General features: G+C 40.6%; 1 protein-coding gene across 3 annotated transcripts in view; it reads right to left on the reverse strand.

The window, feature by feature from the left end:
• The window catches only part of LOC129726952 (laminin subunit alpha-1), a 399,452-nt gene that overhangs the window by 231,528 nt on the left and 149,732 nt on the right, over nucleotides 1–18,192 (reverse strand). For 2 of the 3 annotated variants that reach the window (XR_008728436.1, XM_055684266.1), the window contains exons 5-8: nucleotides 13,617–14,261; nucleotides 11,308–12,773; nucleotides 11,153–11,221; nucleotides 10,941–11,051 (exon numbers count right to left, since the gene is read on the reverse strand). Coding sequence is in view for 2 of the 3 variants with exons in the window: in XM_055684266.1 (XP_055540241.1) it covers nucleotides 10,941–11,051; nucleotides 11,153–11,221; nucleotides 11,308–12,773; nucleotides 13,617–14,261 (2,291 nt within the window). In the remaining variant the exon portion in view is untranslated. Of the gene's footprint in view, nucleotides 1–10,940; nucleotides 11,052–11,152; nucleotides 11,222–11,307; nucleotides 12,774–13,616; nucleotides 14,262–14,378; nucleotides 14,504–18,192 lie in introns of those variants that run through there. The other variant, XM_055684268.1, reaches the window with a different exon arrangement.

An 18,192-nucleotide genomic window follows, 5' to 3' on the forward strand; every position in this document is an offset into this window, starting at 1 on the left:
CAATACGTCCAAATTGAAATTTTTTATGATGCCTACCGGACTAAAGAGAAAACTCAAGAGCCAATTATATAGCCAATCCGAACAGTGGTGTCCGGTGCCTACCGGACTGTAGCGAAAATTCAATCCAAGCGGTTGCTGGTGGCAACACGTCCAAAGTTTTTATGTTGCCAAAATTGAGCCGTGCCTAAAACGAAACGTGCCAAAATCGAACAGGGCCTGTATATATATATATATATATATATATATATATATATATATATATATATATATATATATATATATATATATATATATATATATATATATATATATATATATATATATATATATATCTGAATTCAGAACCACAATAAGCGGTTTAATACATTACATGCATTATTGCATTCAAGTAAGATGGTAAAGGATAAGCGAAGCAAATTTCTCCTTCTCAATAAAAAATAACTCTTTGAAATTAATGTTGTGGCCCTGAAAAGATTCAAAATGGCGCCATGGGTCGATTTCAGACCTCTCGATATCACCACAGTTCCGTAAATTTTCATATTAGGCGATATTTAAATATTTTAGATTTCAGACCTCTAGTCATTATCCCTGTTCAGGAAATATCCATATTCATCAGTTTTTGGCGTGTTTTGACTGTTTTAAAGAAACCGGATGTCACTACTAAAGATTACAAAATGACATCTGGAGCCGACTTTCGGTCGCTGAGTATCAGGAAGGATCTGGTAACCAACCTCAGGTCGTATGCTAACAGAGAAGGGGGAACTTCTCTCGGGAGCTAATTCGACTATCTGACTCCCATGTTAGGTGCGGCTGGAAACAGCGTCTGTTCTCTATTCTAGGAGCTGTCTTGTTAGTCCACCAGGGACTCTATATTCTGGTATGCAGGACATTCAACAGCGATACTGCGTTGACCCACCTGCAAGGCAACGGAGTTGGTTGCGGGCTTTACGAGCCTGCATCAGGAAGAACAACTTAAAAACAAACGAAAAACAAGATAATTCGAACCGAAATAATCGGCATAGACCCAGGCGACGAAAACTCAGATCATGGCACTGGCGAACTCTCAGTTTCATTGGAAGCACTGGAGTACTTGTTGTTGAATTGAAGAGCTAGCAGCTCCACATCGTAAAGCTGCAGGAGGTGTGTAGGGAAGATTTTAGGGTACGTTCGTTCCGGAATGGTCGTACCATATACTAGAGCTGCAGCAACACACATGAGTTGAGTACACGTTTTATTGTGATGGGAGAGATGCAGGAGCGAGCGATTGGGTTATGGCCAGGCTTCGGAAAAAGACTGCGGTATGATACTATACTGACAACTTCTCTCTTTTTACTCTAACAGTCTCATGGAAAAGCTATTCATGAAAGCCCACATACAGCTAAAGCTTACACAGGCAGCGAAGCTGTCTTGTGTTGCACACGACGACTCATTCTTGCGCATGTATTTTGTTTGTACAGAAGAGAAAGCCTAGTTTTGTTCATTTTGGACAACAGGATGACCTGTTGGTTTGGCCTGTGCCTGCTGATCGGCTGCGGCTGTCATCGATGAAATTAAGTCGAACTCCTTCTTTTCCCTTCTTTCTTAGGCCGATGTCACGATTAACACGAAGCGAATCGTTTCATATGTTTTCCTAAGAATTTCGCTTTAGACTGTCATTAGCGACTGCTTGGAAGAACCAACATTTATAAGGAGATGAAAAATAACAGCCCGTTTGGCATTGCCTGTGAGTGCTGTTGTCAGTCGCTTTCCGACTGTGTACCGAATATGTGGGGAGCAGGACGAGCTGTGCAATACGATGAGAACCGGATTATTTTGAAATTTGCTGTCACGGAAACACAGAAGCCTGGGTGGCTCTCCGAATGTGCCGGTGGATGGTTAAAGGCAGGTTCTTCAATGTCAGCATCACCACTGTGCACAGCCCTTACCTCGGAAGCACCGATGATGATAAGGATGAATTCAACGCGTTGCTGGTGCGCGAATACAACCGCTAACCAACACTTATAACATCATTGGTAATTACAACGCTTGGGTCGACCAGAAGGAGGAACTTAACCCTCTGGTACCCAGTGCTGCCTCTAGACGGCCTTTATCAGAAACTCAATATCTCTTCATTAAAACGTCTGTTCACACTTATTTCTCATAAAATGAACTGACATCACTTTTTCTTATGTTTATCTGCGGCTTCATGATTATCTGAATCGCACGATAGCAACCATCAAACTTTCAACGTGAACAAATGACTAAATCGGGAAAATTAATTATTTTGCGCTTCATCCTACAATGATATTTCAAATTATAAGATTATAAGTGAGAAATTTGATTCAGAATAATTATCAGTGGCTGTTCAATTGCTTTATATTTCAGGTTTGTATAAGTTTTGTTTCTATTCAACTTTGAAATACTGAAAAATTTACAAAAAAGCGAAGACCGCCTAGAGGCGGCATTGCACAGTGTTTTATTTTGCCGTTTTCGTGCGATTAATTAAATAGCGTTGCAAATGTTGATTATAGCCATAATGTATGTTCGGGAAAGTTTCAAGATATTCAAAAAAATATCTTTATATGTAGGAAGATGAGTGATCAATCCACCTAAAAGTGAGATAGAAAATTTACTTTTTCATCAGCTTGAGGCAGACGCATGGTGTCTTCGGCAAAATTTTAGGTGATTTCAAACTATGAAACTTTGCCGAAGACATTATGTTTCTATCTCTTATGTATTACGAGCAACATAAAGTTTTCTATGAAGAGGTACCGAAAATCACAATTTTCGTTGTAACTTTTTTCTCAGATTTTTCCGAATTCCCAAACCTTCTACAAAGTTATCAGTCATCCAAATATGCATGTTTAAGCAGAACATTGTTATTTTCTACCTCCTAAAATAAAAAAGTTATTTGACATATTTTGATATTTTTGGGGATACTTTCACCTCAACCATTTCAAAATTACGCAATTTTACGCACGAGGCAATTTTATACGATGAAATATCTATCTTCAGGCTTTCAATTAAAGGTACACACTTTGGTATGTAAGATTGTTCGTTTAAATGGGATTGAGTATGCATTAATAGCAATTCAAGAAACCATGTCGAGATATCGTTTCGAGCAAATAATATATAAATCTTCACTTTACCGACGACAGTGCAGTTCCTCGTGAAGGACCTTCTGGATACGATAAGCTATATAAAAATTCGACCAATTATTAACTATGTCAACCAAACCTTCCAGTCAGTTCCAATGCACTTTGCGTCAATTAGCAGTTGTGCTCCACCAAAACGAAACTTTTTCAGAAACAATATATGCCAGACAAACCAATAAACGGGACATCTAATTATTTGTCTTGTGTGACGCACATGGCCATTTTTGTTTCACCTTGTGGAAGGATTGCTTTTTCGATTTCCATCATCGCTAGCTGCATAACAATAAGGTGAACATAAAATGAGCTCGAAAAAAAATCCGTTTTGAAATAATGTTCCTTTGACTTTTTTTACGCGGGTGCCCAGTGCCGCCTGTAGGCTGTCTTGATATTTTGTCAAATAAGTAACTATTTTTCAAAACAGAAGTTGTCTTGTTATCAGACATGTGTACGGATCACAAAACAAGCGGCTAGAATTTTTTCAAGCGAAAAAAAAATTTGGGCATCAGAGGGTTAAACTGGTAATTGGAAAGTTCAGCGTGCACCTGCTGACCAACGAAAACAGCCTAAGAATCATCGACTTCGCAGCCTTTGAAGAACATGGTCGGACGTAGTACCTTTTTCCAGCACAACCTCCCACATCGGTACACGTGCCGCAAGGTGCCGAGATAAGGAAAGGAGTATTCTGGAGGACGATCGTGAGATGACCGAAAGGTGGAAGATGCACTTCAATGAGCACATGAATGGCGTAAAGCAAGCGTACCAAGACGGTGACGGAAATGACACCGCTCCCAACGATAGGCAAAATTTATAAAGATGCTCGAGTGCCTGCTTCGACTAATTGTTAAAATTTGGAATACCGAACAGCTGCCGAAGAAGTGGAAGGATGGGCTTATATGCCCTGTCTACAAAAAAGACGACAAACTGAACTGTGAGAACTATCGTACGATCACCATTCTGAATGCCGCCTACAAAGTGTTCTCCCAAGTCATCTTTCAACGTCTGTCACCACTAGTAAATGGATTCATGGGAAGTTTTCAAGCTGGTTTCGTAGAAGGCCGGTCAACAGAGGACCAGATCTTCACTTTGCGGTAGATCCTCCAATAGTGTCATGAGTGCAAAGTCTCTACGCACCATCTGTTCGACGATTTCAAAGCCGCATGTGATACAAATGACCGGAAAGAGCTATGGAAGATAATGGACGAGAAAGGCTTTCCAGGGAAGCAGATCCGGTTGATTAAGGCTCCGATGGATGAAAACCAGTGCTAAGGTTTGGAACTTCGTGTGAATGGACAGTTCTCCTTGTAAACTTATCCATTCATGGTTGCTCCAGTGATAAAAACTTTTGTCTTCTTTCCACAGCAACACTGCCCATAAAAGCATAAGAGTCCCATATGAATTTCAGGCAAATTTTGGTTTATACTGTCAATGTATCTAATTTTATGCAAATTTTCGTATGCCTTAATAAAATTTTTAAGTTTGTTCTGAAAAATACTGGAAAAATACCAAACCTTTTCTGTCCCATATTGAAAATAAAGGCATACGAGTCCCATCCTTAGTATATCCTTCTAAGCATCTGGAATGAGTGAAATTAAAGTGTTCAGTAGTGTGGCCTTACGGTCTGCATCGATTCCTCATGCACTGTTTGATGATGATGATGATTGTAGACTCGATGTCGAAAGAGGTTTCATCTATCAGCTTTAACTGCTTTTTGGTAAATAATATGCACCGGTCCATGTTGCAATCTGTTGAAACCAAACCATCATATTACAGTTCATGTGGCCATTCAAAAAAAATCGAATGAATAAACTGTTCATATGACATACACAATAAGAAATAATAATAAATGCCTTGGCCGTCTTAGAATGCATGGAGACTGATATGCTTTTATTTTGTATATATAGAGAGAATATAAAGGTAAACGAGTCCCATCTTTTATTTCCAAGCCTGGAATTTTTGCAAAAGTTCTTAGAACTCATGGAAATATATAATGTTCCACCTCGAAGAATTTATCCGCGAAAACAAATTTGAACCTACCTAGAGCATTTCCCTTTCTTGATCTGGTTTTAGCAACCACGTTCTGTTTCAGCGTCCTGTTGGATTATTTGCTGCATGATACGACCGTAAGCCATTGCACATACAGATTCGACGAACTGTATTATGTGCTGTATTGAATCTTTTTGCCAAATAAAAGAGGGATACCCCAGGATTATTCCAGACTGCCCTGATGACTTTCGCTCGTAGTTTTCTGTCCAATGTTACACTTCTACGCTTGGTTTGTTTGGCGCGATCCACCGTCAAAGTGTCCCGGTAACGTTTTAATTTAATTTAATTTATTTATTTATTTCGTCATCCGACTATACGTCTAAATGATGATTGGTGTTTGGACTGGGAAAGGCGGCTGCCTTGAGTAAACTTTAGTCTTCATTCAAAGCGGCATAAAAACCCAGTATCTTTTGTACCAAACAATCACAAAATGAAACTATAACATTATAACAGTACATAACACTTCACAAGTAAACAAATACAGTTAAAAAGTTAAACTTTTATCACGTCGGTTATACTCTAAGGCCATCTGTCGAATTGGCTCATGCAGTCCGTAGTTGGTGCGATGTGACCTAACCCGCAGCAGATGGTTGTTCCGTTGTGGTCGAAGTGGACAGTGTAATTGAAGGAGCGACATATATAGCAGAGCAGTCATAAACACCCAATAATATTTTATGGGCGGTGTTTGCTGAGATATCCTTGCGACGTTGTTCGAGTGGCGCTGAACCTATCAGTAGACACAGTTCTTCATAGGGCGGTCGAGCATCAGGATTCCTCCATGGTAGCATACGGCAAATTTTGCGAACAAAACATTTCTGTATTCGCTCCAAACGGTTAATCCAGAACTCATAGTGTACACAGCTGGTTTCAAGAATGGAACGTACTAAAGAGCAGTAAAGAGTACGCAGAGTACCAGGATCAACGAATTCTCGTCCAATTCTGAAAATTTTTCCCAGCTGTCGATTCGCCTTGTTGATAATCGTCAAATAATGTTGTCTGAACGTCAAATGGGTATCCAACACCACGCCAAGATCAGTTACATTGTCGCTGCGTCTTAAATACGTATCTTCAATGCAGTAATCATAAACTAGAGGCTGTTTTTCGCGACTGAAGCTGATAACAGTGCATTTTGAAATGCTGATTGACATACGGTTAGAGTCACACCATTGAGTAAACAAATCAACATAGCCTTGAAGTCTCGTGCAGTCGTCGATTGATTCTATTAGCACAGCGGTTCTCAACCTGGGGTACGCGTACCCCTGGGGGTACTCGAAAGCCTTCATGGGGTACGCGAAAGAAAAATCAGTAATGGCGGACAAGGCAACTTTTCTTTAAAATACATGAAGTATTTCAATGGTGTTTTTCAATCTTGCTCTTAAAACATGACTGTAGCAATCAAACAAACCATAGTTCAATTTCAAACCTAAACAAGACTACCAGAACATGATCTACCACTACTCTCTCCCACTCTGCGAAAACAGGCCAGGGGGTACAATCAATATGAAAAATATCGCCAAGGGGATCATTTCTCCTGACCATGTTGGGTTTTTGAACGTGGGTGTGTACAATTTTTCCTGGTTTCTCGCGTTCCATCTTGGATAACTTTTCAACGCGTGTACCAATCCCGACGAAATTTTCACCACTAAGTAAACAATCCTTCCAGATCAAAACGCTGTCATTAGTTTCTCGGTACGACAACTAGAGGCGTTACAGTGAATGAAAGTAAACGGCCAAATACTAAGCGGAACAAACCTTATGTACAAATTTCGGGCGGATTGTCTGTTTCATTCGAATCCCGCAGGTGGCTTCGGAAAGATGATGGTCTCTCTTGCCAACTGTTCAACATTGGCACGATTTTCAACCGATCCAGCCAATTCATCTGCTTTGCCAATGACGCAGATATTGTCGGCAGAACATTTGAGCCAGGGACAGAGCAGTACATCAGACTAAAGCGCGAGGCAGAGAAGGTTGAGTTGAAGATTAAAACGTCCAAAGCGAGGCACATGCTGGCTGTCGGAACTGAGACAGCACTGTGACGATTGACGGCGATGAGCTCGAGGTTATCGACGAATTTGTCTACCTTGGCTCACTGGTTTCGGTCAACGATACCAACCGTGATATCCGGAGGAGTACTATTTATGGAAGTTTGCGGTCGAATAGACTGGGCCCTCGCACAAAATGTATCCGGTACAAAAAGCTTTTGAAACCGGTTGTTCTCTACGGGTACGAGACGTGGGCCCTATTCGACGAGGACTTGCGAACACTCGGAGATTTTGAACGGCGGGTGCTAAGAACTATCTTCGGCGGTGTGTGCAAAGATGACTACTACAAGATACCTGACTCTTGCAGCGGACGTGGACGCGATTGTCGCTGCGCGTGAATAAAAGTCGAACTAATTTGTATACTGGTAATATGATAACGACGGCCAGGTGGCGAAAGGTGAAGATCTTTTTTTTCGATATCCTTGTATGGTCCTGCCATCTGATTTTCAATATCCTTGCACGGTGTGGCCATCTAATTTTCAACATCCTCATATGGTGCTGCCAACTAGTTTTGCCAACTAGCCAGATGAAAACGGCGGATTATACACGATAAATCGGTTTTGCTAATAACCCTAGTTTTATGCGAATTTAAGTTATCAGATGGCAGCACTAACCGTTGTAAAGGTGTCGTGGGCAAAATGTATGAAAAAGCTGGAAGTCAGGAATCTTGTTCTAGTCATCTCTGGTGTGTGGCAGCGAAGGATAAACCACGAGTTGGAGCAACTTGCTGGCGAGCCCAGTATCTTGGAGGTGGTCAAAGCCAGACAGATACACTGGGTAGGACATGTTGCACGAATGCCGGATAACTTTCCTGCAAAACTGGCGTTCTTTGGAAATCTGGTTGGTCGACGAAGAGAAGCACAGCGAGGAAGGTGGTTAGACCAAGTGGAGCAAGACGTGGCAAGCATTGTATACCTGCGGGGTTGGAGAAACGCAGCCAGGAACCAAGTTTATTGCAGGAATTTTGTTCATCAAACTATATCTTAATTATGTTACGCCAAATGAAGAAGAAGAGGTATCATTTTAGTTCCAGAAATAACCATATAGGCTCATTTTCAGACATCAAAATAGCGTCTAGAGTTGATTTCCGGTCTTTGAGCATCATCTTAAATGATCATTTTTGGCTGTTTTTTTCTGAAACCGGGAGTTGCCACTTCGAATTTTCGAATATCCAAATAGTAGTATTTGGTCATTTCCGGAAACCAAAAGTTGCCATCTTGGATTTCGAAATAGCGCCTGGAGTTAATCCGGTCTTTAGGCATTATCTCGATTCCAAAAGTACCCGAATCGGGTGATATTCGGCTACTTTGGGCGCCATCCCGATTTCTTGAATACCCATCCTGAATGTTATTTGGCTAAGGCCTGTACAAGAAAAAGGCACCATTTTTATCGGTGTGTAACTTTTTTGTCCACGGGTAAAAATTGAGAAAAAGCTGGGAATTACTAGTTTGAGTTCTACAGTCGGTTCAGTGGTTATTAAGATGTCTTCGAAACAAGCAGAAAATCGCACCATCATGGAAAGTCCGACTACAATCATGAGATGGATCGTAAGACCCGTACAACTGTGTCTCGGGTGGTAAAATCGTTTAAGGAGTCCCAGACGATCGAGCGGCGGCCCAGAAGTGGATGGAAATCAAAGACAGCTGAATTTATGGAGGCCCGGAAGGTGTTGTATTATTTCAAGCGTAATCGGAACCTTCCGATTCGCGACGCGGCTCTGAAGGCAAAGTGTTCCGCCTGGTTCATTCAGCAAACCTTGAAACGGGCTGGGTTTCGTGTATTCAAGATCCGGAAGGCACCGAACCGGTCTGATGAACGAAAGATGGCGGCGAAACCCCGTACAAGGAAACTGTATCGAGAGTACTGCCCATGAAAGCATAAGAGTCCCATATGGAAATGCTCACAGTTGAGAAAATTGCGAATGAAGTTCTAGTTTTCAATTTCAGGTAAAATAACTATGATTCAACTAAAAGTATGTTTTATTCAACTGAATGTTCATGAGGTGGAACATTGTATATTTTCATGAGTTCTAAGAACTTTTGAATGAATTCCAGGCTTGGAAATAAATTATGGAACTCGTTTGCCTTCATTTTCTCTCTATACATAAAAAATAAAAGCATATCAGTCTCCACGCATTCTAAGACGGCCAAGGTGATACTCATTATTCCTTATTGTGTCTGTCATGTGAACAGTTTATTTCACTTCAACATTTTCGAATCATACGAATTGCAATATAGCGATTTGGTTTCAACATGAATCAGTGCATGTTTTTATCACAGAGCAACCACAGCTGATAGACGAAAGCTCGTTCTACATAGAGTCTACAATGAAATTCCTAAAAAAACCCACGAGAAATTGGTGCAGACCTTAAGGTCACACTCCTGAACACTTTACTTCCACACATCCCAGATGTTAAGAAGGATTTCTGGAAACAGTTACCAGGAAAACTTCACTTCATCTTTCGATTTTCTTCGAAAATAGACATAAGTTTTAATAAGTTTTTATGTCTCAAGCTAATTTTTAATTGAACTTTGCAAACATGAACATGATGATTTGAACATGATATTTCGATGTGAACACTTTTCTTTTAACTGATAACAAATGTGAAATGTTGTTTTTAAAGTCAAATAAATATATACTTACGATGGGACTCGTATGCCTTTATTTTCAAAATGAAACAGGCAAGGTTTCAGAACAAACTTTAAAATTTCATCAAGCCATATGAAAATTTGAACAAAATTAAATACATTGACAGATTAAACTTAAATTTTCCTAAAAGACATATGGGACTCTTATGCTTTATGGGCAGAGTAGTTAACGAAACCGATGTGAGTGGTTATGGATGACGAAACCTACATCAGGGCAGACGCAAAGCAGATACCGGAGCTGGAGTTCTACCTTGCCAAATTATGGTTTGATGTTCCGAGAGGCATAAGGAAACAGAAAGTGGACAAATTCGCCATACTTGGAATTGGGAGTAGGTCTCAAAAAGTGGAGTGAGCGTGAGAGTGAAATTTATTTCACCGTGAAATAATAAATTATAAGTATAAGTAATAAGTACCATGGTTTAAAACCACCAGAAAACATAATTTTAGGCAGACGGAAAGCAACAATGTTGGAATGAATATCACTACAATATTAAAGTATTTTCATTTTGGCCAAAGCCTGTAACCTTTGTAACTTTTCTAAAGCTTCGAAATTGTGCGAAACAAGTTGAAATTTGATATGAAATTTTCTAACAAAAAAAAAATAAGATAAGTCTAGAGGCAAAAAGGCAAACAAAAATAAAACAGTAAAAAATATATTTGTGATGATGTCTTAAACCACTGAGTTTCATTGGGAAAGGTAAAAAAGTCACATTTAATAGTTGGAAAAAGTTGAAATATAGTTTTTCAAAAATTGGCTTTTGGATAAGAAGCCGTATAGATGGAAAATTTGTAATGCAAATAGCTAATTCTCAGACTGCTTTTTAGTTGGAACTTTTATATTACATAGATATACTCTTTGCTATCGTATTTTTTTTACCGTGTGAAGTCTCAAAAGTAAATTGGTTCAATCATAGTCCAATTAAATATTGACAGAAATTCCATCACCACAAAATAAGTTAAATTTAAAAATGCGACAGGAGTTTCAAAGCTACCAAACAATAGCTACAATTGATCCAATCATGATACATCACCCTACTCCGAGTGTCGGAGAAGCAATCATAAAAGTCACTTACAAACACTCAATACACTCCCCAGTTCTCGCATGGCAGGGACCACCATGGCAAGGACAGGGGAGACACTTTTCCCCCAGCTCCAGCGGATTTCCATAGTAGCCGTCGTCACATCTGAAAGCAACAGTTAAAGTAGAGTACATAGTTAGCTATCTTCAGGCCAAACATGATGCGGAACGTAATTTCTTAGAGGCAGTAACCAATTGGACACGAACATTTCACAATGATCACCTGTATAGCCCTCGGGGCACTGCGTACAAACGTAGTCGGTAGCATTCGTTAGCCTGGGAACAACGAGAGAGAGAAAGAAAAAAAAAACACAATTAGCAGAGCACATTTCAAAATCGCGAAATTGGTCCGATTTACATACCCGACAGCACCCTTCAGCTGGCAGCTCGGCGAAAAGTTGTTGCTGGCGTCCACCAACGGACAGGCACACTTCTTACAGTCGTTTGGTGTACCGATCAATGCATTTCCGTAAAACCCAGGCAAACATCGCTCACACGTTTCTCCGAATGTATTATGATGGCACACTCCACATTCCCCAGTTTCGAGGTCACAACTTTCCGCATGGCCATTGCACATCGTACACGGAATACATCTGGCAACGTTTTCATGGGTAATCGTATTCTCATAAATTCTCACATATCCAAAAGCACATAACTCACACGATAGCCCAGTATATCCCAGTGGGCAGTCACACTCTTCCACTAGACTAAGCTCAGTCGATGCTTCTAGCGTTTCATTTCTTTCTGTGTTGAGAGTCGCCAATTGAAGGACACTTTCCACTTGATCCGTGTGGTAGGTTCCCCGCAGTAAAATACTTTCCACATTTGTTAATACTGAGAGAAACTGAACCCGTGTCACCGGATCTCCATGATACTCGGTTCTCTTCAGCCGCGTTATGATGTCTTTCACTCCTTTCGGAACATGATACCAATGATCTTCCTTCAGAACGACATCAATTGTTACATTCGAAGGTCCTGTGAATGTTTCATCACCGTAGGCAATCTTCATTCCATTCCGTCCAAATAATATCACACTGGGACCGGTCGTAGGTTTCCCACTAGTATCACCACGCACTATCACCCAGGACATTTTGAAACTTATATTAGAACCGTAGCTTTGCAGTCGATTTCCTAGATACACCTCAGGTGCAGACCAGTACACTGCTTCCGTTTCCGACAGCTCAAACATCCCGAAAACCATAAAACCCGTCTCATTGTCTCTCGTCGGATAGGCCACCACCGATTTAGAGATATCCGTCACACTCCACCCGTCCAGTGTTTCAATTTTTTTGTCAGAAAACGCACTACTTCGACACGTTTGCCCAATTCCCGAGCAGAAACATTTTACACAACCCTCCGGATTCTTCTCACTGAGCCCAAAATACCCAGGAGCACAACGGTCGCACTGTTCCCCTTCCACGTGCAGTTTGCACTTACAGCTCAATTCACCACACACTTCTCCCGGAACAGTTCCGCGAATGTCACACTGGCACTTGATACACCGTTCCCCACGATAACCGGGAGCACATTCCGCACACCTTGGCCCCGTAAACCCTTCCTTGCAGACGCACTCTCCACCAACCGCGTTACATTCCCCCGTGGAACCCAGTGCACTGCAATCACACGGAAGACATGGTTCTTCCGCATTCGGTAGCCTTCCCTCGGGTCGATAGTAAAACGGCATACACTGTTCACAGTTGATTCCGGTTGTAAACCGGGTACAGTTCAGACAGACTCCACCACCGCTCATCTTGCCGCGGATGTTCATACTGAGACTCTGTTCGTCCACCTCCTTGTCGTAGTAGCAGGCCTTAGCGTGACCGTTGCACTGCAAATGAAACAGGATAGAGGGATGAAATTTTTCTTAATTTATTACCGTGACTGCGGGTAATTCAGCTCAGCAATTTTTTCCGCGCACTCATCTTAAAATACTATTTTTCAACAGTAAATTTCACTAAAACACAAATAATTTGCGTGCTTTGCCATGTGCATAGCATAGCCTGCTATGATGGTACAGAAATTACCTAGGTATGTTTCAGAACAATTTATTGTTGAAAAACAGTTTTAACCGAGCCATTGGCATCCCTATACCGAATAACAGTGATTGACAATGAACTCATGTCCTGGGCTCAAATTAATTTGTACCCGCTGTCAGCAGTAAGTTGAAGATGTATGAAAAGAGGCGGTGATATGCTATCTCGTTTACATATACGTTGAGATGATAGCCCTTGAAACATGGCACGATGCCACAGGGGTTGTTTTAACAGTTTTTTAAGATCAGTGCGCGGAAAATTATGGAATTACCCGCAGTCACGGTATTAGTATTGCAAAGGCCAAAACCAACTGTGGCGCAATATTTATGGCGTTTTTGATTATACTGATAAACTCAATTAAGCTTCATCCCTCAAATCAAGAGCATCCTGTAACTGTTACATCTGATAAACGAAGGAGGGTCCTGGCCACAGATGACGAATAATTCATGGTGAATATAAATCTTAATAACAATATGAAGGTTTGAAGTTATGCAATCTAGTGACGCCTTTACTATAGAAGTGTTACATCGTTTGAATCAATTACCATGCGTCTACTTGAGTATTTTTTTTTATAAGAATACGAGTTATTTTCTGGTAATTGTACAGAAACAAACAATCAATCATTTTATCGAACTTACCTCACACTTTTCACACTTATTCGCCATAAAAGGAGTCCCCATTCGGTACGGTCTCTGGTTAAACAGTGGACAGCACTTATCACAATGCGTTCCGCACGTGTTGTGCATACACTCGCAACGCGGCATGTTATCAATATTGTTATCGTTCGCCTTGCACTTGCCAGCATGGCCGGAACAGAAGCACCGCCCCCCGATCCGTAGCGAGCGGATGGTGTAAAAGCTTCGCTTTGCCTGCGCCTGCGCGTCCACCACACCCGCGCCATCACCGAAAGCACCTGTACGGTGTAGGGCTGTATGCATACGCACCAGGCGTATACGAATGTAACGCGCCAGCGTAAAGTTCAGCAGCTCCTGGGAGGTTGTCTTTTCGCTGGGTCGTCCGGTGATCAGCGACAAGTTGACCTCACCGTTCTCGAGCGGTTCCACCGATGAAAACTGCGTCGAGCAGATCACTTCCGAGTCGTTCTTGAAGATGTAGTTGGCCGTGTGGGCCGAGAGTCCAAACCGTTCCCGGCATTCATCGTCATCGGCAGCAAAATACTGCCAAGCGCTGTAGACCTTGCCGTCGGTGGATTTTTCCAATGCCCAGGCCGCGGGTAGCGGTGAGATTGCGGCACGCAGCGTGAAAAACACCACTTGATAAACCTGCGAAAAGAAAAGCGTAAGCGTAAGCAAAAAATAGAATTAGTGCGCTAAACGGAGCCCAATCGAGTCCAATTGGGGCAATAAAATTTTATTATTCTGTTGGACAGCGACCGGTACCGTCAACGTTGGCTGCGGCGGCATCGACGGTTTCACTGTTTGTGGTCCGGTCCAGTTCGTGACGGTTTTCCTCTGGCATCCGATACCGTATAGTAAAATAAGCATGTTTTAAGGCCGTGTCGGGGAATGCGCTGGGCATGTTTGGTCAAACAGAAATCCAAAAGGAACTTGAACTGTGCTGCGCCAGTAATTTGTGCGGTTCGAGTTTTGTTTCTTGCCGTTACATACTTGCGCGCCGGAGTTTGGTTCGGTTGGTTTCACCGAGAGAATTGTTAGACGCGCGGTGGTTATTGCCCATTTATGGGGCTTCACCAAAGCGTGTACACTTTTCGAACGCGAATCTCGTGCGCCAATCAGTTGCATATTTCAACGCGGGACCGACAGCTTGATGGCCGAAAAAGTTAAGCTCTAGGCTAGGCGCTTGTGTTTGTTTAAGCACTTATCCGATTCTTTGCAATGCTAATAATATAATATCCAATCAATTATCGAGCCACGATTGTTGTTCCTTAAAGGAATCGAACTGTTGCTAAGAAACACGGCCGGCAATCAAACAATTTCGATTCAAAGCGCGATTGTACCGACAGGTGTGTAAAACAGGCTCAGTATAACCTACGACAAACGGCGACTCTTGTCCATTGTGCTTTCTTATTATGACTTAAAAGTTAAACAAAGAATTGAATCTAACTTGGTACCTATAACCAAAAAAAAAATACTAACTATTTTAATTGGAAACAGTTTCCTTCGGTTGGAAGTCGTGAATGAACCACATGGTCATTTTTATACCTCACCCACCTCTACTCGTCCTTCTTGGTTAATCGTAATTTCTTATTAACCACTCTATGAACACGATAAACATGATAAACAATCGTATTAATAGAAATCTCTGTCACAAAGAAAGAAACAGCTTTTTACTATGTATTTGTTGTGCTAACTAACAAAATGGCTATGAAACCTACTGCGAGTGGAATTTCATTATAAAGATGAATGATAGGGCTTTTATTCGGAGTAATGAAAGTTTTAATTATTGGGATTCACATTGTTTCTCTACGTGGAGTTCAGAATTTGTCCATTATAACACATATTTTCCAGAAAAAATGGCTTTGGCGTGATACATACTAAACAATTTTTACCCCATGTTATGCGAATTACAAAATTTAGGCAGATTTCACATTTTTACTAAAGGAATTTTTACCTTACGGCACGTATCATCCACGTAAAAAACGACTCCAGTGTATTCACACGAATAGCTGATTTTGTTTTTCAAAAGATTGTTGTTTTGTTTCCAGGATTGCTCATTTCTAATTTTATTTAAAATCTTCGATATGATCTCTTTTTCAAACTTGATTACAAAACAATTGCCTTTCCTGTTGTTGGAAAATAAAAGTTGTGTTTTCATTTCATGAAAAAAGATTGTTTAGTATATTTGGTCCGTCTCCTTTTCGATAAAATATTTAAGACGATAACACGATAACACTTCTTCTTGATAATACATACACACTCAAAATTTTTTGCCGGGTCTCGGTAATTTTTGCCAAGAACGGCACCATTGAATGCTCCGTTAAAAAAATAATGACAGCTGTCACATTTTTTCGTAAATCTCGCTTCACTTAACTGAAATTTCGGCACAAAATATCCACAATCTCGGTAGTGTTTAGCAATGTTAAAATAGATTCATGAAAGACAGTCAGGATGAACTTTTAACCAAAACTTATAACGAGTATGAAACTTTTCTGTCTTATGTTTCCTATTTTTGAAAATAACCAACTTACTGAATCGCAATTGAAAAAACGCCGGTTTTTGCTCTTGTGCTTTTTTGTTTCAATGTTCACATCAAAACCATCTTTGGTCGACGTTTCGAGTTTTTAGGACTAACATTTTACAATTGTTGGTAGAGCAAACTTAACGAAGCAATCAGCTAAAAGTATTTCAATCACAGCAATCATATAAATGTTATAATAAAGATTTTTTTTTTCATTCCACTGCAGGTTACCATTCAACAAGATCGGTTTGTTATTTTACACGCTCTGCTAATGGGTTGTGAGAATATAGCAACGTGTTGAAGTTTATTTTTTCCATCACCGAGAAGAAAGTTTCTAGAAGTTCTGCAAGTAGAGCCAAACCTGCGACAGGATGAATCTCAAGAATTCAACGAAGCTCAATAACCCTAATTACGAAGCCTGGAAGCTCCGGACCGAAGCGCTGTTAATTCGGGAAGGTTTGTGAACCTACGTGGAAAATGGTCCCCCCGCAGCACTTGCCAATGGAGTAGGTGGACACGGTGAAGCCGAACCGAAGATTTCGTAGAAATTGGTAGGATTCCTGACTTTGTTAAAGACTTGAGATCTTTTAGTGGAAATCCCACAGAGTTGATGAATTGGATTTTAAATGTGGAAGGCATCTTTCAGATGTACAAACACATTCCAAGAAATTCTTTGATTTATGGTTTAATTGAGAAAAGTGTTAGAAGAAGAATAACTGATTAAGCGGCTGACGTATTAAATGCCAATAATGTGACTTCAGATTGGACAGAAATTAAAAATACGTTGCTCTTGTATTACAGTGATAAAAGAGAGTTGAAAACCCTCGATTTTGAATTGACAACCATAAAGAAAAATCAATCAGAAACTTTAGCTGGATATTACAGCCAAGTAAATGAGCTGTTATCGGCTATATTTGCTCAGTTGCAAACTGATGAAAAATATCGATCAAACGCATTGATTTTTAATGATTACTTTAGAGAGAAGGCACTCGATTCCTTCATTAGAGGTCATGAGAGAAACCTCAGCCTTCTTTTGAAGATGGCACAACCGGAAACATTATCCAGCGCATTGAAATTTTGCCTAGACTTTCATAATATGGACATTAGGTCTAGCCCAACTCGCACTGAATCTGCACACATTCCTCCTAAACCGAGAGAGTTGGAAATGCCACGGTTAAGCCCGAAACCTCAATTGAAACCACCTGGAAGGCCTTCAATATATGGAGTTCCTCCACAAGCACCACCTCGTCCAAATTCCTACTCTCCACAAGCACATCCTCGGCCTAATTCCAATACAACATAATTTCAAGCGACCACATCCCCCTTTACAACAAGTGCAAAATTATAAACGTGTACCCCTTCCTGTAGAATTAGAATATAACGATTATTTTGGCTATTATTATCCAGTAGATCACGTCTGAGGAATGAGGACAGTTACGATGAGAATCATCCTGGTATTTACACCGAGAACCAACCATCGTGTAGTTATGACGAAAATCAATTTTCAACGGAAGAAAAAAGCGTAGAGTGTTCAACTTCAACCCAACAACCAGAAACAAAATGTACGGCTAATTTTTTAGAATGGAAACCAAGCTGGTGAAACCAACGCTTCCATACATAAACCTTCGTACAACAATTGGCAATTGTCCATTTTTAATTGACACCGGTGCGAACATAAATTTAATTTCGCCCAAATTAACATATGCTTATGGCAAGACGAAACCGTATGAGTTCAATGCTGATAATATAACCAGTGCTAATGGGTGCTTCAATGCAACATCAGCAATAGACATAAATTTCTTCGAACCAAATATAAATTTTCAAGCTCAATTTCTATTGCATAAGTTCCATCCGTTCTTCCATGGGATAATAGAAACTAGCACTTAATGCTTCAATTGATTTTCAACTAGTACTCTCACTTTAAGAATAATAGCGAAGTGCTAAGCATTCCAATCCAGCAACACTGCCCCGGAGAAATAGAACAAGCCTCTAATTTGACGTTTCGAACGACTCATCTTAATGAGTCCGAAAACAGCAAGCTTGAAAAAATTTTAA

This window comes from Wyeomyia smithii, chromosome 3, assembly GCF_029784165.1.
Source record: "Wyeomyia smithii strain HCP4-BCI-WySm-NY-G18 chromosome 3, ASM2978416v1, whole genome shotgun sequence".
NCBI classification, from domain to species: domain Eukaryota; kingdom Metazoa; phylum Arthropoda; class Insecta; order Diptera; family Culicidae; genus Wyeomyia; species Wyeomyia smithii.